The 27,386-nt window shown below is 41.9% G+C and overlaps 1 protein-coding gene across 1 annotated transcript; it reads right to left on the bottom strand.

Moving 5' to 3' along the window:
- Nucleotides 1–23,395, bottom strand: NAPG (NSF attachment protein gamma). The gene is made up of 12 exons (XM_045793885.2): nucleotides 23,214–23,395; nucleotides 19,043–19,110; nucleotides 16,999–17,083; nucleotides 16,243–16,260; nucleotides 15,566–15,596; nucleotides 12,004–12,113; nucleotides 11,828–11,894; nucleotides 11,474–11,544; nucleotides 5,920–5,998; nucleotides 4,059–4,138; nucleotides 3,413–3,542; nucleotides 1–2,336 (listed from the first exon to the last, which is right to left on the bottom strand). The coding sequence occupies exons 1-12, from the start codon at nucleotides 23,267–23,269 to the stop codon at nucleotides 2,196–2,198; spliced, it is 936 nt and encodes a 311-aa protein (XP_045649841.1). The 5' UTR covers nucleotides 23,270–23,395; the 3' UTR covers nucleotides 1–2,195.
- Nucleotides 23,396–27,386: the final 3,991 nt, after the last annotated feature.

The following is a 27,386-nucleotide window of genomic DNA, read 5'->3' as shown; positions in this document are numbered from 1 at the left end:
TCGTATTACATAGTTTCAGATTTTATTTTCATAATTATCTTCCCATAGAAGCAATAATCTACATTTCCATAACAACACATTTAATATTTACTCATCAAAGAACTGGAAAAAATAGGAAGCACAGATTCCATACACAAATACCATAATACTCTGCATATATACAAATAAATTCAATATATTAAATATATTTCTAGATTGAATTCACTTACAATATAGTGGAACATTGAGTATTCGATTCTGAGCACATACATGCAGGCTTCCACTTTGGTAAAAGTGATGACACGAGTTCTGGAAAAGCTTTTTCTGTTGTAAACACACGTTTCCCACTTCTGACCACACTCTCAGGATAAAGACTTCTGTACATGGAAAAATAAAATGCATAAAGATGGAACAAGGGCTCTTTCCTGGACACCGCACAGAATAACCCTGACATCAAAGAAATATCCCCAAGTCCTGCTCGTTAGTTGCTAAGTGCGGGCAGGGAGAGGGGAAGAGGCTGCACTTGAAAGAAACAGAACCTTTCATGTTGTGAAGGGTCAGCTGCCCTGCTGATACAGAATGCACTGAATCACTGTTTTTTAATAGATAAAACTTAACAGCTCTTCCAAGGCTGCAATGGGTAATGTAGTCTATAAACAAATGGTCTGAAATACCTTTTAAGTGCTGCTTATCTGTTTAGACAGATGGTTGCTTAGCTCACATGAGCATGAACACAAGACTCCCGAAGTTTCCGACTGGATCTGAAGCGCGCAAGGGCTGCTCTCAGAAGTATCAGTGTGCCATTCAGTACAAACGTCTAGATGCAGCCCCACTAGATGTTCGAAGTTCATCTCCATACAGTCACTGAAAATGAGCTGCCAACTGCAGAACTATGCAAGTAACTTGAGGAATCAAAGCATCAAATTTGTGTTTTAAATCCGATCTTCAATAAAGACTTCTGACCCTTCCGCCACTGAGCCAAGCGCACCGCCACAGACGATGCCATCCTGGCCAAGCCCTCCTCGCCCTCAGAACGCGCTGTGGCTAGAACCAGGCATCACGACGGGCCTTGGTGTCTCCGGGAGCAGCCAGCTGCGCACGTGCCCTTGCAGAAGGCCGGCTCTGTGAGGAGACCGATGGGCCGCGTGGCCCGGAGACCACGCCGGGTGGCACTGCCCGCAGCAGGCACGCTGCCGACGGGCGCCTCTTTTCAATGAACGGATTTGGAGATGGCGCTGAGCTACATGGGTGAACAAGGAATGCTTCACAAATAACCTTTCAGGAATACCTACAAGGACTCATATATCGGCAGCACAGTCCTCTCACCAGAAGTACTTCAGAAACACTTCTTCCCTTTCAGCTACGGATCTGTGGTGTACACAGTGTTCCCTGTGTCATGTTACTGTCCCGTGGCAGCTCTAGATGAATCAGAAATTATTCTGGAGGGAAGAAAGGTCTATATTCTAGATCGATAGGAACATTATCTCTTGGTTAGAATGCACAATAATAGTCCTCATGAGTTCCCATTTAGCCAAGAACCAAAGACATTTGGGGAGAGCCGCTGTGTTTTTTTAGGTGGAAAAAATGTATTTCAGAAAGGAGCTGAATATAGCTTCAAAACTTTCAATTTACACATAAGACTTTAAATGTACCTTTTATTGGGCTAAACAATATTGTAAGGCTCAAAACAGCATCCTGCCCCAGTCTTACCTCTGAAAAGATTAAAAGATTTGATCATTTAAATGCATTTAATATCACTGGGGATAAACTTTCTTTTCAAAACGAAAGTTTAAAATACTACTTTGTTTAACTCAGTAAACTTCACTTTTAGCAGCAATTATTAAATAAAACGCAAGGCAAATTCTCTAACAAATCACAAAAGTCCAAGAGAAAAGAATTTCTATGCCTAGTGTCCCTTTTGTTTAGAACACAATTTGTGGCTTGTAAATTTAAAAATCAACTGTATTAAAATGTGACAGTATATTTTTCTGTTAATTCCTGCTGGTGTCTTAGAAAGGCTCTTATGGAAAGAAAAAAAAGTGTTCTCACGCAGTGGGTACGATGGGTGACTTAGGGAAATGATGACTAAACATGAGTCTTTATTAGCATTTTCAAAACCATGACTGCAGTGAAGTCTGTATCCCCTTAGACAAGGTCCAAGTCTGTGAATGGCAATGTCAGGATTCTTCTCTTCCTTTCTGTGGCAAAGCAAGATTCTAGCACAGGCCTCCTGCATACTCATCTTCGTCTTCCTCCGCGGTGGGGGCAGTGGCACCTTCGGACTTAGCCTGCGGTGCTGCAGCTTTCTTCTTGATTCCGCCTCCTGGAACCACCAAACTCAGGCCCAGCTTAGCATACTGTCAATGACAAAGCATGTTCTCAGAAGACAGATAACCCGAATCTCAATATGCCATGTGTCAACAGCAGCTATCTATAAGAGACAGAGCTTCATTTTCTACCTCAGGAAAACCAGTACTACCATTTAGATGGAAAAACCACCACAACAAAATTCAATAGTGCATGGCCATCCCATGGCTCGTGACCGTGACGTGACAGGTACACAACTGGTAAAAAGTATCAGTTATACGCCACACTTAGGAATTGGAGATAATCAGGACACAATTAGTTAAGTAACACTTGCAGTGCCTACAAAATAAAGAGCTGCTGAGTAAATGACAAGAGCTAAGCTGGGGACAAATTCTTTAAAAATAATCAGACTTACAAAAAGCCTATGTAAGATTTTATCTGGGGGGAAAAAACGGATTTCTTCTATAGAATACATCATTATAAAAAAAAACCCTGAAGGTCTCAAGCTGATCTGACAGCAAATCAAATGAACAGGGGCTCAGAAATCTACTGAGAAGGGAAAGCCACAGTCACAGCTCACGTTCTGTATACAGCGCTGTGTGAAGCCCTTTCCCACATGCAGACCACTCTATTCCCACATGCAGCAGGACAGGCTGGCAAGACAGGGACCAGCTGCTCCATTCTTACAGTTGAGTTAACAGAGGCTTCCAGAGTTCATGACTAACGTGCATCACACAAGCAGCTGTCGCAGAAGTGGGCCTCCCACAAGCCTATCTAATTACAGAGGCCACCACCTGATGAGCCTCTTTCAAACAGTGAAGCCTAAAATACGCTTAAACTAAGCAAGCTACAGAGATCAAGCGGTAGTAGGAGAGGCTGAGAAATGAAGGTCAATTAAAAACTACACATAGAGTCAACACCATTAGATGGCTACATAGACAGCTGTAAATCCCCATGACTGACATCTCAACAGTCTGAACAGTGAAGTTCAGTGCCAATGCCACATTCCTTTGTAGGCAGTGGCTGGAGGTAAAAAATAGAGGGGGAAATCTCACAAGTCCATACGAGAAAAATTGTCTCACTAGAAGCCTCCACCTGTCAAGAGGAAGGACAAAAGGCCACTTACATCATTGTCCATGTACTTGAAAAGTGGCGAGTTGCAGACCTCGGACACCTGGTCTTGGTCCTGCTGGTCATAGCCTTCGAGAAGCTGCTCCAGCGCAGCACAGTCTTCACTCCCGCTGAACCCTGGGATGCTACAGCAAGCACGGGTCACACAGCTCCACCTGCCCTGGGGCTTCTGCCTCCCACCCCCCCCCGCAGATGTTTGCCAATAGCTGTGAACACGCGGCTAGCGGACATCCCAGAATGCACAGGACCACCCTGAGAACAAGGAATTAGGCAGCCTGAAATGTCAACAGCGCCCCGACTGGACCAGTCATTTTAACTACCTCCAACAAGAAATGGCCTTCCTGTAATGCAACCTGAGAATATTTCTTCACTCTTTTTTTGGTTCTTTTTTTCTCAGAAGACAAATGGAACAAAATCATTCTAGTCATTCATTCCCATTAAATCCCCAGGAGAAAAACACAGGGAAGATCACAACTTGTAAAAATCCTGCTGAAACAGTAGGCAAGTCCTCCTACCACTATGAAATTTATTAAAAACCAAAACTAGCTTCATGGCCAAGAAGAGCTGTCTGAGCAGGGATCTTACACTGAGAAACAGAAATGTTAACACCGCAAGTCATGACAGGGCTGCCAACATCTTACCTGTAGCTCTCCCTGACACACCTCTCGGCAGCCACGTAGTCATTTCTGTGGAGATGAACTAGGACTTGGGCAATTGTTTTCTAGAACAAAAGAGGGGATTATGGTCCAAACTGACATCTATTTATTAGTAAAGTCAACTTCCTGACATCTGGAATTTAACTGTTAGAGTCTTGGTTTGCCTACAGAGATTGGTCAATTCTTAGTAACCGCCACAGGACACGCGAGGGAGAATACCCTGCGGCAAGCAGCACATCCCACACTCTACCGCGCACACGAACCACTCTGGGGCCAGTTAAACAAGACTGTGATTTGGGGGGTCCGAGGCAAGCCTGAGACTCTGCTCCCAGGTGGTCCCGACACTGCCAGTCTGAGGACCACACTGAACAACACAACTCAGCACACAACCACCACATGCCGTAAAGAAAACGTCTCTTAACTATCTGTAGAGTGGAGTCCCATGACTCCACAATACTTTGGAATTCTTAAAGAAATACTAGGAAAAAGGTGAACAAATAAAAACTTTAGATAATAAGAATACCATTTATAAGCCAACAAAGCCATTAATAAGATCTTATTGGCAAACAGCTCTTCAAAAAGTGTTCTTCCATCATTTTTTTAATTTTTCAGATGACTTTTATCAATCTGTCCTTAAGTTCACTGAATCTTTTACCATCTCCATCATCAGATTAAGTTCATCCAGTATTCTACTACGGACATTTGCTTTTTCTGTTCCAAAATTTTCATTTAGTTCATTTTTAGTTTCTTTTTAAAACAAAACAAAACAAAAACACAGTCCTTTTGTCCATTCATCTGTTTACCTTTGCACCTCATGGAATAGTTAAGATAGTGGCTTCAAACCTGTGACCTGGTAATTTCCACATCTGGGTCTTCTCTGGGTTGGCACCAGTTGTCTTCTCTTGGGAACTGGACCTATTTTCCTGACTTCCTATGTTGAGTGCTTTGGGGCTGTATCCTGGACACTAGGTGCTCTGCTGAATAGACTCTCCTAGAATTCTCAGGAGAGTGTGGAGGTTTTCAGCAGGGACTCCAGTAGGCAGGCTCAGATGCATGTTCTGTCCACAAGGGTGGGCAGCAGCTCTAGTCTTCAGTGTCTCCGCCCGCTGCCAGGCCTCAGCCCTAAGCAAGAGCTCTGCTGGGGGGCTCTGAGTCCCAGGCAGTGATCAAATCACTGCAGCTCTCAAAGCCTATGCTCTGCTGCTCTGAGTCTGTCCGCCACACGCACAGCTGGAGAGTAACCCCGGGACTCGTGTGGGCACCTGCTCACACCCACAGTCAGGGGGATTCCCTTTCCCTCCTTCCTGGGTTTTTCCCCTTGCTCTCAGCTCATTGTCCTAGCTCCTCTGACCAAAGAGACTCAGCCTCTTGGGTTGTTTTATCTGCTGCTCCACCATCACAGCCGCTGCTCCATGACTAGGGCTCACCCTCAGAGCAAAGCCAGGGGAGAACAAGAGGAAGACAACGGAGCTGCTTTTCCCAGTCTCTCCAGTTAGAAACTTTGGATAGACAGGTTCCTTGGGCATTTTAGCTGCTGGAGCCTCTGCCGCCCAGCTCTGTGACTGGGGGTTTCTCTCAAGCAAGGCCGCAAGAGCGACAGGGAAACCCGCTCCCGTACTGGCTGCTTCTCCAAGTGCTCACTCCTCCTGCTTTTACTTTTCTCAGAAGTTTGTCCAGAAGTTTTAAGTTGTAATCAGCAGGAAAGATAGGCAATAGCGGGCTTACTCCATCTTGGCCGAAATTATTTTTTAAAATATCCATGGAATGCAGTCTTACATACACAGTTATACCAATATGAAAAATTAACAAATGTGAAGCCAAAAATAAGTACTTTTTAAAAATATACCTTATAACAAGTTGGATAATTCTCAATCTCCTTATAAATATTTTTTTCTTTCTGGATAGAAAGTGCTGCCTCATCAAACCTAAAGACAAAACAAAGAAATGTCACATAAGGCAGCTCTAAATAATCTAAAGCAGAGATAACTCTTCTATTTGATACTACGGATTCTAGCAAAAAAAAGAAGGCGTCAGGTATTTTTAGCAACTGCTCTACAACACAGTTTCCATGAGCTCTGCACATCCGGCTTATCTTTTAAACTCTTGATTTGCCCGTTCATGCATCAAGCAGACAGACAAAAAGCAGAACTTAAGGATGCTTCAAACGGAGCAGTTTAAGTCTGGTAGAGACCATCCATTAATGAGCATCTACCGATTCAACAAACTGCTCTGCAAACTTTTGTGTGAAGTATTAGAAAAGCTCTGATTTAATCATCCCAGAGTTCTTTCCTTCCACTAAAGCCATCCAGACACCCCAAGAGCACTGTCTGCCTGCTGGAGAATTCCTTCCCCCACTCTGTCCTCACCGCCATATGCTCCACTGCTGCCTCAGTGACCCAGAGAAAACATCCTTCCTGCCACCTTTCATCCTCACCATTCACCTGTTTTGAAGAAGTCTCACCACCCATTTTCGTTTTCTTCCATCCCATTCAGGTGGCAGGAAGAAGAGGAAAGGCATCGCTAACCCTGTTCCCCCAATCCTCCAAAGCCCTCGCCCTTCCCTTTCCCCAACCTCAAGCCCAGCACACCCTAAGCAGCAACTCACCTCTTCATACAGGTGTATCGTGCCCCTGTCCTGGGACTCTCTTCCTGGCATCCAACCTGTGTCTAAAGGAAGTGTGTAGACCTCACCCATCTCTCTCACCCCAAAAGCCAAAATGGCAAGCAGTCTGCACTGTTAGGATGCAGTGGGGGAAAAAGCTGTTTCATAACCCAAATTAAAATATAAAAATGTTATACTACACTTTTCTGTATGTTAACAATTATCTTTTAAAAAGATCTGTGCACATGGATGCGTGTATGCATGAGCACGTGCGTGCACACACAGACAGTATTGGCTTGGTTTAACTCATATGAATTAAACTGAATTTATGTGGGTCGTGCCCTGGTAACTCACTATCTCATACAATAAGGCTCACTGGAGAAATGCATTCTGGATTTCCAAAGATCAACTTGCTAAATTCTGGGAGCAGAGCCAGTTTATACACTGGGCATGGTAGCAGACTTCTAAGATTGTTCCCCAAGATTCTTGCTCCTCATATACACTCCTTGGATAGTCTCATCTTGAACGTGGGCACAACCTCTGAATATGATGGAACTCGCTCTTGTGAGGATACTAATCAACTGACTTCAAGTGAGGCAGAGAGAATGTGTGGATGGGCCTGACCTAATCAATGAGCTCTCGAAAAGATCAGAGATTGAAAGTCAAGAGAGACGTGCTCTCACCAGCCCTGAAGAAGCAGCAAACTACCATCTTATAAACCATCCAGAGGGCACAAGTCAAGGAACTACAGCAGCTGAGAACTAGAACTCTAGAGCTGAGAACTGCCCCTAGCCAATAGCTAACAAGAAAACATGGGTGTGCCTCCTACAGCTGCAAAGAAAGGAATCCTGCCAACAACCAGCGAGCCTAGAATGAGACTGCAGTCATACTGGACAGCCTGGTGAGACTCTAAGCACAGGACCCAGCTATACTGGGCCTGGACTTCTAACCTGCAGATCTGTGAGACAGTAAGTGATATTGTTTTAAGCCGCTAGGTTTGTGGTTATTTGTCATATAGAAAAGGAAATTAGTATGGGGGATTATATATATATCTGTATCATCTGTAATTAGAACCATGAATTTATCCCAGACTCCATTTTATAAAAAACATTACACCAGAACATTCGGTGACCGTAATATCCAGGTTACATCATTCTAGTAGGAATCTTAATGTTTTAAGTTTTTCACATATTTAACTATAAAGGCTGCATTCTTCTCAGATGACTTATTTCCTTGGCATAAAAATAGCATTTCCATGTGCTAACAGCGAGCTAGCAAAACAGCCATCTAAGAGAAATACTGTATATTTATATGTAATAAAAAAATCGATCAACTTGGCTAAAAGTCCATGAAATTGACACATAAAGCCAACTGTATCCAGGAAATTATTCATAATTTATTATAATGAAACCCAGAGGTAATTCTTAATACTCCTAACAAAATAAAATGCATTTGGTTTTGCTAAAAAGAGAATCAATTGTTTTTATCTTCCTATAATTCAAAAATAAAATAAAATGTAATAAGCCCCACAAAAATTATGTGGCTATGACAGGAAACTGTCATAGGACTTCACTCAACCCAGCTTTCAACAGTCATCTCCCTCACCTCCCTCAAAACAACTCCTCTGGCCCCAACTGCCTCCTGAAGTCCAGAACATATTTTTAACTACCTACAAAACTTTTCAGCCAATTCATCATATTGCCAACTAAGCTTATCACCCCAATAAACCTTGGCATCACAATGGACAGGACAAAATTATGCAAGACAGAAACCTAGTGATTATGCTTAACTAGTACCTACTCCATATATACACACCCAGGCCTCCCTGAATTTAGAATGTAGTGACTGTCTCAGTCAACTGGCTAGAGTCTGAGAGCCTTACAAGTAGAGAGTCGGGTGGGGGTGGGGGTGGTCACAAGACAGAGAAGTCAGATTCTCCTCCTTGTTGGAAATCATGACAAAGCTCTGGAAAGCTCTGGATTTGGTTCACTGAGTGCCAACCACACAGTGCTGCCAACCAGCTCAGCTGCCACAGAACTTCTCTGGAAGGCACAGAAATGTACGTCTCCTTGTTAAGTCAGATCAACTGGAAAGGCCTTTTCAGGGAGGGAACAAGGGCCCTGGTGTGGGACTGATTCAAGGCCTCGCAGATGCAACCTAATTAACTCTGACTCACTTTTGAATTATGGCTCTCCAGAAATGGGGGAAGAGCAGGAGACTAATACAAACATATTAAATAGGTTATTTAATTTTGCTATACTAAGATATAGACTATTGTTAAGTTAGGATTAAATATTACTGTAAAAATAAGCATATTATGTCAATGCAACAAACATAAAATTTAAAATTCCATGCTATACCCTATTAGATGTTCTTATAAACATACAAAATTACTGTTTTCTTTTAGACAAACGGCAGCCCCAATTCAGATTATAATGAAAACATATATTCAAAATATTCAAATATCACATAAATTTTCCCGGCTATCTATTAATAAAAATCCTCCAGGTTTTTCTGTACTGACTACAAAAATTCATGATAGCACTACTGTGACAGCTGACTTTTAATTCTTTCATACTATCTGCACCCAGTGGTAGTTTTCAAATATCAAATTCCTTAACACTCCTAATAAATTTAAATCAATTTTTATATCGTTATACAACTTATTTCCATAAAATTTTTGTTCAAAACACTGCATGAAATACTATCATTTTTCAATGCATTTTTACTAAAAAGCTAGAAAAAAGCAATAAAACAAATTCATGAAGTAAATAAAAGATGCACCGGTTGCCCTAGATTTCTAAATGTCTACCTTTCCAGCATCTCTATACCACTCTCCACGACTGGGAAGAAAACTTGGTATTTGTTCTAGAAAAACGGTTTCTCATTACACACGTCACAACCCACCAGGAACTTCTGGGAATGACAGTGGTCACCACTCCACGGTGGAGCTTTCCAGAGGAACATGCCTATGTAACTGGAAAATGCTGCTCAGCTGCCCTCCTGGGGAGGTCCTGGCCTCCTCCTCCCCCTTGCTACTCCCCCTACAACCCAGCTTTAGAAAATCTCAGTCTGGAAAACAGAAAGGGAATAGATACAAAAGCAGAAAGACCCTAGGGAAGCTGAAGCAGAGCCCATGCCTAAATGGGGTGGGGGTGGGGGAACCTTACTTTCTGCCCCTACCTCCAATTTCTGCTTCTTAGGCCTTCAGTGGTTAAGAGCCCTTGGGCCCTAAGAAAGCACTGGGGGCCTTGGGGGAGGACCATTAGGGGAGTGGATGAGAAAAGGGGGTCAAAGTATGCCTGAACATGCCTGTCTGCCCTAGAATGAGTACAGCCCAGGGCGCCATTCTGTTTCTGTAAGTGCAAGACCCTGCTCAAAGGGTCAGACTCTAGGTACTATCTTATAGTTCACCTCTTCTGCAACACCTGGGATCATCACCACAAGCATCTCTGGTTTTGTAAGAAACCCTTCCGGGGGGAGCCTGGGCAGCGTCTGCCTTCGGCTCAGGTCTTGATCTCAGGGTCCTGGGATTGAGCCCCATGTTGGGCTCTGCTCAGCAGGAAGCCTGCTTCTCCCTCTCCTCGCTCATTCTCTCGTTCGCTATCTCTGTCTCTCTCTCAAAAAAGAAGGAAGGAAGGAAGGAAGGAAGGAAGGAAGGAAGGAAGGAAGGGAGGGAGGGAGGAAAGAGAAAGGAAGAAAGAAAGAAACACTTTCAGGGACTAACCTGAACTTACTATACCACCATTTATAAGCTGAGAACTGCCAGAGTTGTTTGGATTTCTAGGAAGCCAAGAGAATTAAGACAAATAAAGGTAATGACCCAAAGCCGATATGTATAAATTAAATTCTGCCTCATGGTTTAATATAAAAGTCCTAATTTAAAACAAAATAAAAAATACTACTCCATTTAGACCAACAAAAAAAACCGAATCAATAAAAGGTCTTATAAACAACATGCAAGAGTTATTAATTTTATTCTTTATTCTGATGTTACTTTAAGCCTGTTTGAATTATATTTTAGAATCGGTAGTCTTCATGAAGACATTTAATTCAGTCTTAGAAAGGGGTCAATAGATTCTTCAGTCTTTTGTTTTTTCGTTCCTTCACAAAATTATCTTACGTCTTTTCTGTCACTGGGGAACTAGGGGCAAATTTTAATGAAAAGATCTACCTTCAGACTTAAAAGTTTTCTAAGTGTGTTTACCTTAAATACTACCAAACAACATCATGGCAAAGAGAATTTTATTAGTGACAGAAAATGTTTACTAAGCTTAAATTAAGGTAAAGTAAAAAACAAAGGAAACGCCAATAGGATTCTAGGTTTCTGGAGTCCAACTATTTATGCCTTAAGTCATATGTTTAAAGGGTGAAAAAATAAATACCAAACACCCTATTTAATGACACTATTTGGCGAGAACCTGTCAATTTTCATGGGTGAGCACTTAGGCTATCTTGTTACTTATGCCTATATAGCTATTTCTCCTCAAGCAAAACACATTATAACCTAACCAAGTAACATATCAAGAAAACTGCTCTCATGCTGCTGAGCCAGGTTTTAACCAATAAAAGCACAATGCATGAAACATTTTGGCATCAGATTTAGAAAAACAGCAAATCTTTTGATATTTAATTCAATATTCCATCTTGTAGACATCACTCTTTCTACTAGGCAGGCTGGTATGCCTATGGCTTATACCAAAAAGATTAACAAGCCATTCCCCAAATTACTTCACAGTTCCAAATGTGGACTGGAGGCTTACCCGGATACACAGGAACACAGTTTTGGAAATCCTACCTGCGTCCTCGTACCAGCAGTCTGGAGGCTTTTCCTAGTAATTCAACCGCCTGTCGTAAGCGTTCCTCATTCTGAAGGAATCAAAGGAAAGAGAATATTGGCTGCTTTAATCTAGGAATGTTTTTTTCCCTCCCAATAGTTATTTGATAAACAAGTAACAGCACTCGATCAAGGTGGCAGGGGGGAAATACCAAAAGCTGTTAATCCATTTTATTAATAAAAAAAAAACACAGTTCAATTTTGAGCACAGAAAAATTTTAAAAAGCAGTCACTGCATTTCTCTTATTTTCCTACGTGTTCTGAATCTAAACATTCTAAGTATACTTAAAGGAAAAAAATCGAATTCAAACTTACTTCAAACACATTAGCTGTCTGTTGATATAACTGTACAGCCTTTTCTGGATCTACATTTTCTATAAGCCTATATTAGACAAGAAAATGGGACTCATATGAGAAATAGGAAATTTGCTTTTCAAAGGACGTTTATTAAGACAAACGGCTTCCATGCAGAGAGCTGTGGCCACACTCACTTGCCGGCCCGCTCCAGGGCCATGGCTGCTGTGTCGGGGGTGCCGTTCTCTAGGTACATCATGCTGGCTTTCTCAATCAGCTGAACGGCCTCGGGGAGTTTCTGCATCTCCTTCAGGCAAAGGATACAGCACAGATCAGTAAATCCATCAACTTAAATGCAGAATTAAAAATCTGAAATTCATTTTATTCCTAATTCATGAAGGTAGATGATTCAAAATGTTATACGACAAATGTATTTAAGACAAAATGCCTTCACATGGTTACTCTTCCCCATCAGACTTCATTTAGCCAAACTAAAAAGTTAATCAGTTAATTTCTACACAGAGTTCATCACCACTTTAGAGTTTCAGAAAATCTCTATAAATGGTAAATCCAAAACACTTGCTCTTAACTGTTTTCTAAGATTTATAAATTCTTTGAGCATTTACTGAGTCCCTACTACATATGAAGCTTATGCCAAACGCTGCGAACCGGCAGCTGAAGGGCTGTACCTCATTTCCAAGTGCATCTTCTTTCAGTACTTTTATTTTATTTTATTTTTCTTTAAAGATTTTATTTATTTATGTGACAGAGAGACAGCCAGCGAGAGAGGGAACACAAGCAGGGGGAGCAGGAGAGGAAGAAGCAGGCTCCCAGCCGAGGAGGAGCCTGATGTGGGACTCGATCCCGGAACGCCAGGATCACGCCCTGAGCCGAAGGCAGACGCTTTAACGACTGCGCTACCCAGGCGCCCCAACCTTCAGTACTTTTAAATTAGATCCTTTTACAAGGTTCTGTTCTACGGCTTCCTACTTTTAAAAAAGACCACAAGCTGTGGCATCAGCGGGCTCGAGTTTCCACATGGCGATAGTGGGTTGGGGCTGAGCAGCAGCTGTCCCGGGAAGCACGGTGCCTCCTGGCAGTGGCCGCGTTTCTCCCCACTCCTGGCTGCCCTCCACACCCGGGCCTGCCTCCTGCACGCCAGTCACTCCCCACGTCAAGCTCATCTGAGTCTGCAGCCCTCTTCCAAGACGAGTGTCACCAACACATTAACTCTGTGTCTTACTATGAAATCATAGGTCTCAGCATCCTGTGGTCCTTATCTCCAAATCAAAACTCTTCTTAAAAAAGGAACAAAAGTCACTTAAAAGCTAGACATAAAGTTTACAGACATTATCTACTTAGGGTTGCCATCGCAGATCTTAAAGTAGGCTCCGCGCTGACACCTCAAGGGTTGTTTCCAAGTCTGACTATCCAGTCCCTCCCTGAATTGACAAATCCTTTAGGATACCAAACTTGCTGGTCTCATTCTTACTGATTTCCATATGTAAGTTTTTTTATTATTTAGCTATGGAGTAAAAGAGGATGGGCTGCCTTCTTAAAAGTTACACTATTTTATATTCTTCCCCATGTTCTTGTAACATGACAAAATCATCAAGAAGAAAATAAAAATATGCCTATTTTCAGTGGTTCGTGTGCCTTAGTCACCTTACCACTTCTGTGGAGCAAACAGGATACAAAATCTAATAGCTGTAAAATGCCAGAGCCAGAGGTTGCTCCAACAAGCCGTGTCCTACACTCTGCCTCCTACATTCTATCACTCCCTAAGCCTTGCTGGGGGATGAATGTGAAGGTCTGTATGACAATCTGATGGAAATTTGAACCCACAGAATTAACAATGGGCCACGTAGCTCAGGACCCCGAATGCTGCTAAGGACTGTCCAAAGGCATTTAATTTAAACATAAGAGCATGCCAGAAAGCATTTTCTCTTGTCTTTTCCCCTATCCACTAGATTTATTTTTCCTTCTTTCAAAGTACTGCCTTCAATTCCTCAAATTAAACAGATACTACAGCAACGGAAATTATGTCTAAATAATATCTCTTGATGGAGACTCAAGTCTTTAGCGCAGCTGTTAGAATATAAACTGAAGCTGAGGATTACATATTATAGTGTTCTAGCATTTTTGTACTTTAAAGGAATGTATCCTAATAATAGACACAAAGTACACCAAGATGACAAGAGCCATCTGGGAGCTTCCAGCTCTCAAGGGGGAATGGGACAACAGAAGGTCAGGGCAGATACCTGGCTCCTTCGGCTATAAAGAAATTCTAGTTGCTAAGAAACTGTTGCTGATAACCTGATCTGCATCACCTAATATCAAGCTGGTTACATGTTTTATCCAGAAAAGCTTTATTTCAATGGCTATGTAACAGTTTCTTATAAGGAAGCATCATAATTTAAATATTTTATAATTAAAAATTTAGATAACTGCCATTTTTGTTAAGCAATATGCAATAAACATTTTTACACATAAATCTTTGCTATCTCTTTGTTTACAAGAGAGTCACAGAAATGGAATTCCTGGCTATGAAAATTCTTAAAACCATTGACATACATTATGAAAGTAATTTTTTAAATGACAGTAGAAAATCTGCATTAAAAAGTTAAATGTAAAGAGCAGGATAACGTTATGCAGAGCATTTTCTCAATTTGTGCGTGTTTATATGTGAAAATGTATGTGCTCAGGAAAACACAAGAAAAAAACCCTAAATACATTACTAACATTTTTTGGTCTTTCCAGTTTCTACATGTTCTACAATGAGCATGTATTCACTTAAAAAAAATCAGCAAGATTATAAAAGTACAGGAAAAAAAAAAACCGAGTTTTACTAAAGTGTGAGTTCTTAAAGCTTTATAATAAATAATTCAAACAGCTTTTACTACATTAGGGAACATAAAAATGGAAAGTAAATGTTTGATTTCAATTGCTACTTGGCATACTTTGAGAGTGAATGTCATAAACTGTCATAAAGTAACATGTTTTTCTTACCACAACAGGATATTAATTCCCAACCTGCTTTTAAGAGGCAGAAATATGAAAAATGGCTCAGGCACATGAGCCAAACTATTCCATTCAACAAGAACCAGAATTAAATAGCAATGGCTTAGGTCTAAGGTTCTCTCCAATGCCCACTTTTATAAAATAAGCAAAAAATCTCTTCTTTCTATAACCCAATGGTAGTAAAAAATACATATACTTGTAAATTTTTACTATGTTAAAATGTCCAGGGGCGCCTGGGTGGCAGAGCGGTTAAGCGTCTGCCTTCGGCTCAGGGCGTGATCCCGGAGATCTGGGATCGAGCCCCACATCAGGCTCCTCCGCTATGAGCCTGCTTCTTCCTCTCCCACTCCCCCTGCTTGTGTTCCCTCTCTCGCTGGCTGTCTCTATCTCTGTCAAATAAATAAATAAAATCTTTAAAAATAAAATAAAATAAAATATCCTGAAGTTCTCAGAAGTAAGGAAATCTCTCACATAGCTTTTTGTCTAGCAACACTCTCCTGGTTATAAAGCTTAGAAACTTGTTGTTCAATACATTCTCTTAAATTTCACATTTAAAACTCCCTATCTTAAGACACATACAATGTGCGCTTGGGTCCAATTAGCATTACTTTGGATAAGAAATCTTAGCCCCGCTCGCCTTACAGCTAGGAGACTTCCCAACCTGCACACAAATTTACTTTAACACCTTGTAGTCATTAATTCATTTTACCTACAGAACAGCTGTGGCACATTACTGACCTTCAACATCATGCCAGCTTGTTCATAAGCTCTGCAAAGAGAACACAATTTCTCAGATGAGATGTTAATGAAATAACGGGGAGGAGAAACTTTCTACCACAGACAGAAGAAGTTATGTCAATTAAAACTGGCTCAGGCACTATATATTGCTTTAGGCTTTTAATAACACTTTTTTTCTTCTTTTTCTTTTTGTGGGCAATATTGCCTTGGAAACAACAGACATCTGAGTGAAAGGGATTTTATTTTGCAGATGCAAAATTAAGTAAACTCAGAAAGGTTAAAGGACTTTCTGACAAACCTAAATCCAAGTTTTGAAACATGTAAATACTCTCCACAAAAGCAGGAGAAAGACTATTTCTCTCCACAAGTACTACTGACTATCAAGAAAGAGAAAAAAAGATTCTAACTGACTTGTTTTTTCATAGGTTATTGAAGGAAATGGTCCTAAAAATATTTGGTGAGCTGAATGTAAACACTGTACATCTTAGTTAGGAGTGACTTAGTTTCTAAGGGTCAGGTAAAGACCAATACAAATGGAAATGATGATTTTATTTAAATCAATATAAAATAGTTCACTATTTATGGATTTATAACTTAGGAAAAATTTACTGACCTAAGGAAAAACAACATTTAAAACAATCTCCAAATACATGAAAACATGGAAAATATTTACTTACTTGGCAGCATGAAAAAGGCTGAATGGATGTAACAAAGTCAAAATTAAGGAAAAAAACCAAATCAACAGTTTCTAGAGATCTATTATTTAAAAAACAATGTCAACTGCCTAGTTGGTTCCAAAAGACAAATCTTAGAAACAGATGAAGCAATCATTTTACGCCTGTTGATGTCTCTCACAACTACATAATTCACAAAAACACTGACAAAATACGAGATTTTTAAGCTATTTCCACTGCCCATTAATCTGAAAAGTATCACTGCAATGCAAAATTATTACAGCCATAATTTGAAAATGAGATAAAATAGACATCTTTTACTTAGTAAGTTTTAAAATACCTCAGGAAAATTTATTGTTTTAAACTACTTAAAAATCTTTTTTCAAATACCTAAGAAAGACTGTATTTTAAAAATATTTATTGAGCAGTTTATACATTTCTAATACCTGCAACTACTGTTTCATTCTTCAGCACCTATGTATTTCCCTAACTTCATCCCAAGGAAAACCAGCATCAAGCAAATGCAGAAACAACAGAAATAAACTCTCAAATATAGCTCTGCAAAACAGGGTGAACCGTATGATTAAAAGTCTCTGTAAATGCTCCTTCGGAGTCTAAAAATACAGAAATTTTTCTAATCATCTTCTAATTTAATAGCATTGTAGTCCACATGTAGCAAATTTATAACAAAACAAAATAATGAGTTTCCGTCCAAATTATCAAATTGTTGAATTTCTTTGTAAAGGTTGAAAAAGATACGCCCTGTTGTTCTCATGGGCGACAGCTTCTCTCAGGCAGGCATCTTTTGCTTGCTCAAACTGTTTGGCATTTTTAAAAGCAACAGCTGAAACAGAACAACAACAACAACAGACTTTCTAATCCACTGTTAAAAAACTTCAAATGAATCATTACCAAAATCCGCATCATGTGGGAAGCATTAGAAAATATCCTTATTTTAATCAAATACGTAAGAAGTTTTATACAGTGCTACTTTTTTCTAAGGAATTCTCTTACAATTTTTTTGATTACCGATAACTTAGAAGGACTTTCAAAAGTCTGGTGTTTTGTTTTGTTAAACTGTAGACTACTGGCAATAAATCAGTGCCACTTCCACTCAAAACCAAGTCTTTTTAACAGCAGCACCTAAGCTTTGAGAAACAAGACGGTATCGGTAAAACCAATAAGCCCAAATAACAGGTCCTGTCATAAGACAGTACCTTACTTCACCAGTTTTACATTCAATAATAAAAATAGTGCTTTAGTTACAGCTTATTCCAGCTTTCAAATTATTTAGAAACGGAAGACCAATAAACATATTCAACATTTGTACAACAAGCCCTCTTTTTGGCACAATCTTTAAATAAATGCCTAAAACATTAATAATGCATTTCTTTTAAATAAAGCTTTTATACTGTTTAGTAGGTTTCTATGAAAATGACATCTCCACTTTCCGAAGAGCAAAAATATATTGCTCCCTGTTGTAAACGTGTCATCGTCAGAGCAAAACAATAAGGAGTGGCCCTAAAATAGGATCTTCCAGATTTTGGAAAACTTGCCAAGGGTTTACAAATAAGTAAAAAAGGATACTGTAAAAAAAAAAAAAAATCTGTTAAAATCAAACTCTTAAAATTCTCTTTAATAAAATGTTGAAAATAAACGAACTATTTTCATCCCTGGACTTCTACATTTTGCTTTTTAAAAAATTTATTTTAATGATTAAATATATTTTGCATAACCCCCTAAAGAAAATAAAGGATGACTTAAAGGGAAAATATGACCTGAAATATGCATTTAAGAAAGCAGCTCATGGTCTCAGATACTTATAAAACAAACCGGTAATAAATTTCCCTCACGAGATTTGCAAAATGTTGTGCCCTCCAGTTACAAAAGTGTTCTTGTACAAGGTGGCCATAGAATCTACGTGAAATTTGAACTTCTAATAATTTTCCTTTTAAATATGACAAATAATTTGCATAATTTGACAGACAGAATTTAGTCAGGATTTAAATAAAAGTGCTAAAGACTCATTAGCTTTCTATTTACCTGATTTCTTTATTCTTTGGTGATATACTGAAACTAGTCTATCAAAAGCACATTACGTAGGTGGTCTCTATATTAGGCTAGCAAATGTGATCTAAGCTATGGCTGAAACACAACTGCAAATGTGGTCAGAGTACTTCAAAAACTGCATTATGCTTTGAATCCAAAATAATCGTGCATATGCTGAAAGCTACCATTCCACAATTAAATGCTAAATTTTTAGAAAGGTTCTTCTCTGTTGTATATTGCAGATCATTTTTATCTTATAGACAGATAAATCTATTCAAATATTTATATAGCTTAGCACTTCACAAACATTTATCGGCATATCTCAAAAGTGCAGTTCTTGAAAAAAAAAAAACACAGGATTTGCAGACCTGCTCAGAATAAGGCTAAATTAAAAAATAAAAAGTTAACAAAGAAAAATCTTTATTTAATTACAGGTAGTATAATAGAGGCATATGGCAAAAACTCCTGGAAAAAGTATGCAATTGACTAAAGTTCAAGAATACTCGAACAATGCGAAAAACCTGCAAATATGTACTTCCAACCCTACCCACTTCTGCTGTCAGGAGAGAGCTGCAGGTCACTGGATCTCTAACTCAGCCCTCAACACATCTGAAAATAACAAGTGGAAAAAAGCAAGGGCTTGGGCACGTTTGTTTAACTATTAAAATCTCAGAGAATGCATTTAGTGTAAGTATTCTGCCGAGGTGAATGTTAAGACTACATATTGGAGTCACAGGGCTATCATCACACATACCTGCTTTTCCATATTCAGAAGCAGCACTGTCATAATCTGGTTTCCATTTTAAAAAACCAGTTTTCAGGCTAAAATGAAAAGAAGACACGTTTAACAGAAGTTCCAACCACACTTATAAGTCAGAATCCTGCTTTAATGGCTCTGTAGGTGATTCACAAAAGACACTGGGCACAAAGTCCCCATCTCACCCGCCACCACCAAATTTATTTACAATGAAATACAATCTCGCCATTTTCCCTCTATCACAGATGTGGTTTTCTCCTTTTGAAATGTCTGTATAATAATGAAGTACAGAAGAAATTCTCAATGCATGGCTCCCAGACCAGCATTACCAGGAAATGTACTAGAAATGTAAACTCTCCTCCCTCCCTCCCACTCCCCCCCCCCGCCCCACAGAACCACAAACTCCGGCGTGGCAGCAGCAATCAGAGTATAACAAGCCCTGAGGTGCATTAAAGCTGGAGACCCTCTGAAGTACGGCCTCAAGCAAGCCGCTGGATCTGTGAGACTGAAGCTCAGGAGAGGCTAGAGGTACTAACTAAGGAGCCACCGGCATATGCCACACCAAGGGCCTAGTTAAGATCCGCCAGGGAGATCTTAGAGAGTGAGCCACAAGACTACAGAATACAAACATTCAGAGCAACAACACAGGGAGTCAGCAAACCAGGCTGAGAATTAGCCACCAGTGAACAGGAAGGACAGCCAGAAAGATGAGGATGTTATGAAAACAAAAGAATCTGCTTTCCAGGATCACTACTGGTTTCTCAGGTGCCAAAGCAAAGGACCATCAATTTTGAGTCCCTACCTTACTTGCCCTTTCTTCAATATTTTACTTTATTTCTTTTTAAAAATAATTTCAGACTTTCGGTTTAAAGTAACCCAGTGACTGTCAGACTTAGGTGTGCATAAGAATTGCTAAATAAATGCCATCTTAAATTGTAAATTTCAATTCAATTAGTGAACGCCTGCTTACAACTAACACCATTAAGATGCTTCACAGCAGCACCTGAACTGAAAGACGGGGGAATCCCCAAGAGCCCTCAGAAATATGCCTTCGTTTTGTGACAGTTGTGTGAACTGCCCAGAAACCCGAATTTTTAAGCAACATTTTTTGCCAATTAAATGTATTTAACAAGACGTCTGGGTGGCTCAGTCGGTTAAGTGTCTGCCATCGGCTCAGGTCATGATGCCAGGGTCCTGGGATGGAGTCCAGCAGAGATCACCCTGCTCAGTGGGGAGACTGCCTCCACCTCTCCTACTTCCTCTGCTTGTTCTGTCTCTGCCAATCTTTTAAAAAAAATATATTTAACATTTGTGTTTGCATATATACTAGGATCCAAACATGTGAGCAATTTTTTAAGCTTACCAAGAATATTACACTTCAGAAAAATAAAATCCTTAAATTGTAGTCTGTCTAATCCACAAAACTGGGAAAGTACTGAAGTAAGACAAATTCTAATCCCCCACCCCTACCCTACAGGGTTCATTATATTCTGTATATTAACACAATTTCTTAAATCCCACCCAAAACACAATACACTTATTCAGTTGTCTAAGGTGCTACACATGGAAAGAACTAGAGATTTAAAAATATAGCAAATCATTCCCAGTCAACTAAACACCTCTAATAAGAAAGAGAGAAGGGGCGCCTGGGTGGCTCAGTCGTTAAGCGTCTGCCTTCGGCTCAGGTCATGAACCCAGCATTCTGGGATTGAGCCCCGCATCAGGCTCCCTGCTCAGTGGGAGGCCTGCTTCTCCCTCTCCCACTCCCCCTGCTTGTGTTCCCTCTCTTGCTGCCTCTCTGTCAAATAAATAAATAAAATCTCAAAAAAAAAAAAAAAAAAAGGAGGGAGAGAGAAGGCACGCTGGTTAATTGAATTGCTCTACCTGTTAGTGTTTTTGGTATTTTGGTTAAGTCAACAAGGAAATTCTGTTGAGGCCAACAGATCAATTTCCATAGGACCAAAACCCACAAAACTACCATTTGCTTGAAGGAATCGATTAAAATTACAAAACCACCTGGCAATACTGAACCATATTATCATTAGAAAACAGAGAAAAACCCCATCTTCTCTCCTAAGCTCCTGGCCCATTTTTCCTGTCATCTACTGACAACTCTGTCTAGAGGCACTTCAAACATGACACACTCAAGCCTGACTCCAACACTGCCTGCCCTAGCCCTACCCCACCCAACATGTTCATGCCTCAATATCCCCTATCTTAGCTGAAGGTCGCTCCTCTACTTCATCTCCCAAATGAGAAACCTAAGAGTCAAGCTTTTCCCTCCATATCCAGTCAAGTCATTAAAGCTTACCATTTGTATCTGACAGAAGTCATCCAATTCTGCCCATTGTACTGTTACTTTATTTTTTTTTTTAAGATTTTATTTATTTCAGAGACAGAGAGTGAGCATGAGCAGTGGAAGGGGCAGAGGGAGAAACAGACACCCTGCTGACCCCGGAATCATGACCTGAGTTGAAGGTAGAGCCACCCAGGCACCCCTTGTATTGTTACCTTAATTCGGACCCTCATCGTGAGTCTACTAACCCCTCATGGAAAGTCACATTTCCTGCCTGCCCTCCCCTTCCATTCCCCCCACCTTGAGGATATTAATTTTTCCTTACCTCTATTCCAACATTTAATATCTTACCTTTACTCTTCTGTGGACTTGTATGCCTGCCTGTGAATTCTAAGCTCCTGAGTAAAGGACTACTTTTGGTTACCTCAATAACTCCAGGGGCTGGGTCAAATATACGCTTGCTGCATATGCCAACGGTCTCACTTTTCTCTCCTGCTGTACATTCTCCACTTTGTGGCCACATTTCCTTCACCAAAAATAAACCTAACCAGGTCCCACTGGTTATATGATCCCTAGAAAAGCTAAGGTTCCAGGACCATCAGAAGGGCAGCCTCTTCACGGTCCGGCCCCAACTGCTCTAGTTCACCCCCTGGCACTGCAACTACTCTACATTAACTCTTCTCCCAGCATATCTTCAGACCTGTGCACATACAACACCCTGTACATAGATTCTATCTCACAGGATGTACCTTCTAAAAAAATTCGTATTTTCCAGGCCCTGCTCAGAAATCATCTCTGGGAAATCTTCCTAAATTTTTCCAGACAAAATAAACTTCTCCCCCTGAGCTACTAAAGCAAAGTTAACACAACTTTATTATGGTCCTTATTAAATGCACTATTCTAATGATAACTTTATGTTTGCTCGCAGTAAAAAAAAAGTAAGCTTGTTGTCGGAATCTCCTGCACCAAAAAAGCTCCAGTACCTTACACACTGCCTGGAAAAAGTAATACGGTACAACAGAAAGAACTTGATTTTTTCCCCACCGTTCAAAAACTGGCGCTGCCAACTGTGCAGCCTTGGGCAAATCATCATAAGGCTTGTCCAGGCCTCACCTCCTCTTCTGTATGTCGAAAGTTGTAAAGGTCTCAGATCAGGTATGTAAAGCATCTAACACATGGCACCCTGTAGACTTTTCATTTTCTGTAACTGCCGGGTAAAAATTCGTTGCAATAATGACACTGAGAATGGACGGGATCTTTCAAAGGACTGACTGGGAAAGGATCAGTTCAATTTCGCAAATATTTGTTGATACGTGCCGTATCAGAAGCTGGGAGAACACGTAAGATGACTAAGGAAGCGCACCCCCCAGGAACCGTATATGGGACACGACAAGAGACCCCCGCGGAATTTTCAGGGTACATCTGTAGACCCCTTCCCAACACGGGGGTCTTTCAGAGCGCTGGTTCTCAACAACGCGATTTTCTCCCCCAGGCGTCAGTTTTGGTTGTCGTGAAGAGGGAGGAGAGGTGCTGCGGGCATCTACTAGGTAGAGCTCAGGAATGCTGCTGAACCACAATGCACAGAGCAGTCCCCTCAACTAGTCATCCAGTCCGGAGTGCCCCGACCAAAAGCAGCAGAGCCTCCAGCCCACAGACCCCAGAAGGCAGCGGGGACAACTTCCGGCGGGGGGGAACCAAGTCCGCTTCCGGGGGTGCAGCAGGCCCCGCCCCGGCCCCCAGGCCGGAGCCCACGGGAATCCACCGCCTTCCCGACTCGCTCTCCCGCGCCCTCCCTCCAATTCCCAGACTAGGTCGGCGTGCGGCGCGGACGCACCGCCGGGACAGAAGCCCACGTCTGAGTCTCTCACTCACTATTTCTCTGCTTTGGCGAGGTGCTCCAACCCCTCATTTATCTTCTGAGCCGCCATCGCGAAGGTCCCGGCCCTGACGTGGAGGGGGAGAGCCCGGCTGAGGAGGCGTGGGAACGCCGAGGTGGAAGCCGGGATGGCGCCGCAGCCCAGCTGCTACAGGGTCCTGTAGGGCTCAAACCTAATGCGGCAAAGCAGCCTCCAGAGCCGGTCTGGGCGCTGCGCAGGCACACACCGCGCAGGCGCAGAGCGCCAGGGTTCGCCTGAGCCTCGGACATCTAGCGCAGGCGCGGTGGGTGCTGAAGGCCGTTCATGCCTCATACAATATTTATTGAGCACCTAATATGTGCCGGGAACTGTTCCAAGAACCAGGAAATCAGCAGGGAGTACAACAGACAAAAAACCCGCCCTTGTGGAGTCTTGCTTTTCCATTCATGCGAAACACGTTGGTGCTATAATTTATTACATTTGTTCCATAGCTGGAATAGTATTTATTCATCCTGCCTTTGAGCGCCAACTATATGTCAGGCAGTAAGCAAAACAGACTATCAGTGCCGTTTACTGTCAAATAATCACCCGACGAACACAAACTGTGGTGAGCGCTCTGAATGAAAAGTTCAAGGAGTTAAGATCTTTTGCCGTGTTCAAGCAGAAATAACAGCCAGTAATACTCTTGGCTCAATTGATAACTCATGGTGATTTCAATATCCACATAGATGATTCCTGCAATGCCTATGCAACCTCTCGGTTTCTCACTCCCACCAACTCAGCCACCCATTACCAGGATCACAACCTTGACCTTACTAATTACTAATAACTTTGTGCCCTCCACTCTGTGCATTTTAAGCAGCCCACTTGAATTACCTCCTCCTAACATTCCAGCTCACCCTTCCTAGTGTCAGCAATTCTTCACCTTCAACAGAACTCTCTCCTTTTTCCTACTCGTCTGCTCTTATTCACACTTCCCTCTTTACCCAGCATAGATTCCGTGTTCCATCATTTTAGCTACTCTGTGGTAGCTAAGCCTCCTCCTCCTTAGCCCTACCTCCTCTGTCCCTGTCTGGAAAAGCCCCAACTCTCCATCTACTCTGGAACTGCTCTTGAGCAAGTAAATGTGGCTGGAGAAAAAACAAACTAGCATGCTGACATTACTCAATTTAATGATCATAAACATCAAGGAGATCTTTGGTGCTGCTGAGCAACTGGACTTCATTTTCCTGTCAAATTACTCACCCACTCACTTGGACGGCTGTTCACACGCTCTTTCTCCTGGAAATTCCTCGCCTGCCTGCCGACTCTTACTTCTTGTTTCATGGGAAATAGCAACTGAAGAGAAATCTTGCATTTGGCCTCAACAGTCCATCTACCAATTACCTGTATCTGTTCCTACATAGTCTGCCTTTTCTCTAGTGAACGTGTTTCTAATCTGTCCTCACGTCCTTATTGAGTCTCACAGGTATGAGCACCATCCATGCACAAGGCTTACCATCATCACCCTGTTGTCTAGCCTGAGCTCACCTACATGAAAGCACAGCACTCCCAGAGCATGAAAGTGGAAGCTATTCGCCTCTTGAAACCAACTCAGAATCACTTCTGCCACTTTTATTGGTCAAATAAAGTCATGAGGCAAGTCCAGACTCAAGAGGTGGGGAAATAAAGGAGTTGCAACATATTAAGACTGTGACTTCCAGTTCACCGTGGCTCTGGAATGCCTGATTCAGCGGAAGAGAACCTGGGCCTTTATCAGGAAACAGTGAAGTTTTACATTTTTAGGTGAAATTAGACTTCACAACCCCCCAGTGCCATGAACCTCCGAAACCACTGGAAGTGCCAGAAGTTTTTCTAACAGATCTGCACCAAAAGTCTATAACCTCCTCCCCACCCTCCCTTGTTCGCACATTCACTTAGTAAACATTTTCTGAGCACCTGTTCTGCACAAGGCACTGTTCTACACACACACAAGACACGACTGTAAGCAAGAGAACATAGGGGAGGAAGAATTCTCTTCCTCTACCCATCTTAGATTCTCCAACTGCAGCCCTGTAAATTAGACTGGCAAAGACAGATCAACAGGAGGAAAGCATACAGATTTATTTCATGTAAGTTTCACAGGACACAGAGACTTCCTAAGGAAATGAACACCTGCAGAAGTGGTTAAACCTGAATGTTGTTATAACAGATTTGATGTCAGGTGGAAAGTTGTGGGAAACAGAACAGGACAAAGGGTGTGAGTTAAGGGTAGTAAACTGAAGGAAACTTAGCAAGGACTATTCATTCAGGGTCTGCTCAGTATCCCTCCATCTTCTGAGATAAGGAAGTTCCTCTTTTCCAGGTATGAGAGGGCACTTCTCAAAGGAGGGCTGATGGGTTCAGGACATGTTCCCCCAAAATATGTCACCTTGGCTTGTTGAATATTTTAAGCAGAGGAAGTTTGAGAAAACAGCAGAAGCAGGAAGATGACTGTGACCTCCTCTGCCCATTGCCCTTCTGCCCTGAAACAGGTCATAAAACCCTCACGTGGGAGCTGCCTCCCTACAACTGGAGGAAAGCAACATCCTTATCTCCAAAGGTGGAGGGACACAGAAGACTCTGAACACACAGGTCTTGCTGAGCTTCCCCCGCTTTACCACCCTTACCTCCTGCTCCTTAACCCGTCATATTCCTCCGTGCCTGCCCACTCCTCGCTGAACCAGCATAAAAGCACACAGATGTGGTTCTTTGGGTCCTCATTTCCTTATGAAAGCTCCCATGCCATGTAAAACTTACATGAAATATATTTGTATACTTTTCTCCTGTTAATCTTTGTCTGTTTAATTTTCAGACCCAGCCAGAGATCCTAAGAGAGTTGAGAAAAACTGTTTCCTGTCCTACAGCGTCTTATGACCTGCTTCAGGGAAGAAGGGAGTGGTCAGAGAGACCTGTTGTTTTTCAAATTCCTACATCTTAAATTTTTCAATATGCCAAGGTGCCATAATCTGGGGTAGCCTGCTCTAAATCCTATCAGGACATAATGTCTGCTCATATGGAATTTGTGGTCAATGAGGGGACACAAATATTAAACCTAATTTTGTTAAGCATTGACTGAGAAAGAATGGAAAACAGAAAAAGTTCTGACAGCTCCATGGCATTTGAGGGCTCTCTGTTCCCAAAACCTTTGACAGGGAAGCTGTGTAAGTCCATAGTAACTCAGCTTCCCAGGAAAGGGAGCAAGAGGAGGGAGAACAGGGACAGCCGTGCGGGCATGGGTCGGGCCGCTCTCGCCTGGGGGTTGCTTCCCCTGGGTCGTGACTCCGGGATGGACCGGACGGATGGACGGGGGAGCTCTACTTTCTTCTTTTCCCCCATCCCTTCCTACATTAGGGTTGAAGTAGGGCTGGAGGGAGGGATATTTACACTGGGAAACCAGCTTGGATGAGCCAAAAGTGGAACGCTTGCACCAAATGAGGAAAGACAAAAGAGTGTAGTTTTTCAAACTAGACCTGATGGTGCACCCCATGAAAAAAAGTCTTGCTATCACAGCAGCTGCTGCCAGCCCCCAAGCAAAGGTTGTCTTTGTTGTCTTTGCCTTCAACACATCTCCTGCTTCCTGCCCCCCTTTCCAGGGCGTCTCTCACCTCCTCTCCTGGGCCCCTTCGGAAGTTCAATGTCCCATTCATCCCCCAGGCTGACTGCTTCCTCAAGTGACCCCATCAAGCTCATCCTCTCCTCTTATGCTAGAAGTTCCTTTTTTTTTTTTTTTTTTTGGATCTGCCTCAATAAAAATTTACATTCCCAAGTGCTCTGCTGCTTTTGGAACTGACTACAGGGATTTCCATCGAAGGGTGAATGAGGCTGAAGTAGAGCTTTCTCTCCCATGGCTCGCTTACGGTGGGCTGCAGCCTGGGGAGGGTTCTCCATGCCCAGGTCCCCAGGTCCCCAGGTCCCTCGTGTGCATAAACCTCCCCTGCTCTGGTTTGCTCTGCTGCCAGGAAGCAAGATTCTTGGACCCACCTTCCTCAGCTGAGTGTTCAGGGAAGTGAAGGGTCTTTGTCATTGCTTGGGAGAGAGTTTGGTCCATGAACTCTATTTTGACTCAGAAACCATGAAGGAGGAAGCACAAAAGCTCCTATGTCACTAAGTTTTGTGTGCTAATTAAATTACCAGGACCTCAGCAGGGTTGCTTTTTAAAAAAAAAATT

This window comes from Ursus americanus, chromosome 19, assembly GCF_024610735.1.
Source record: "Ursus americanus isolate L20-20 chromosome 19, mUrsAme1.1.p, whole genome shotgun sequence".
In the NCBI taxonomy this organism is placed as follows: Eukaryota; Metazoa; Chordata; class Mammalia; order Carnivora; family Ursidae; genus Ursus; species Ursus americanus.
The sequence above is the reverse complement of the archived record's forward strand: the minus strand, read 5'-3'. Positions and strand labels throughout refer to the sequence as shown.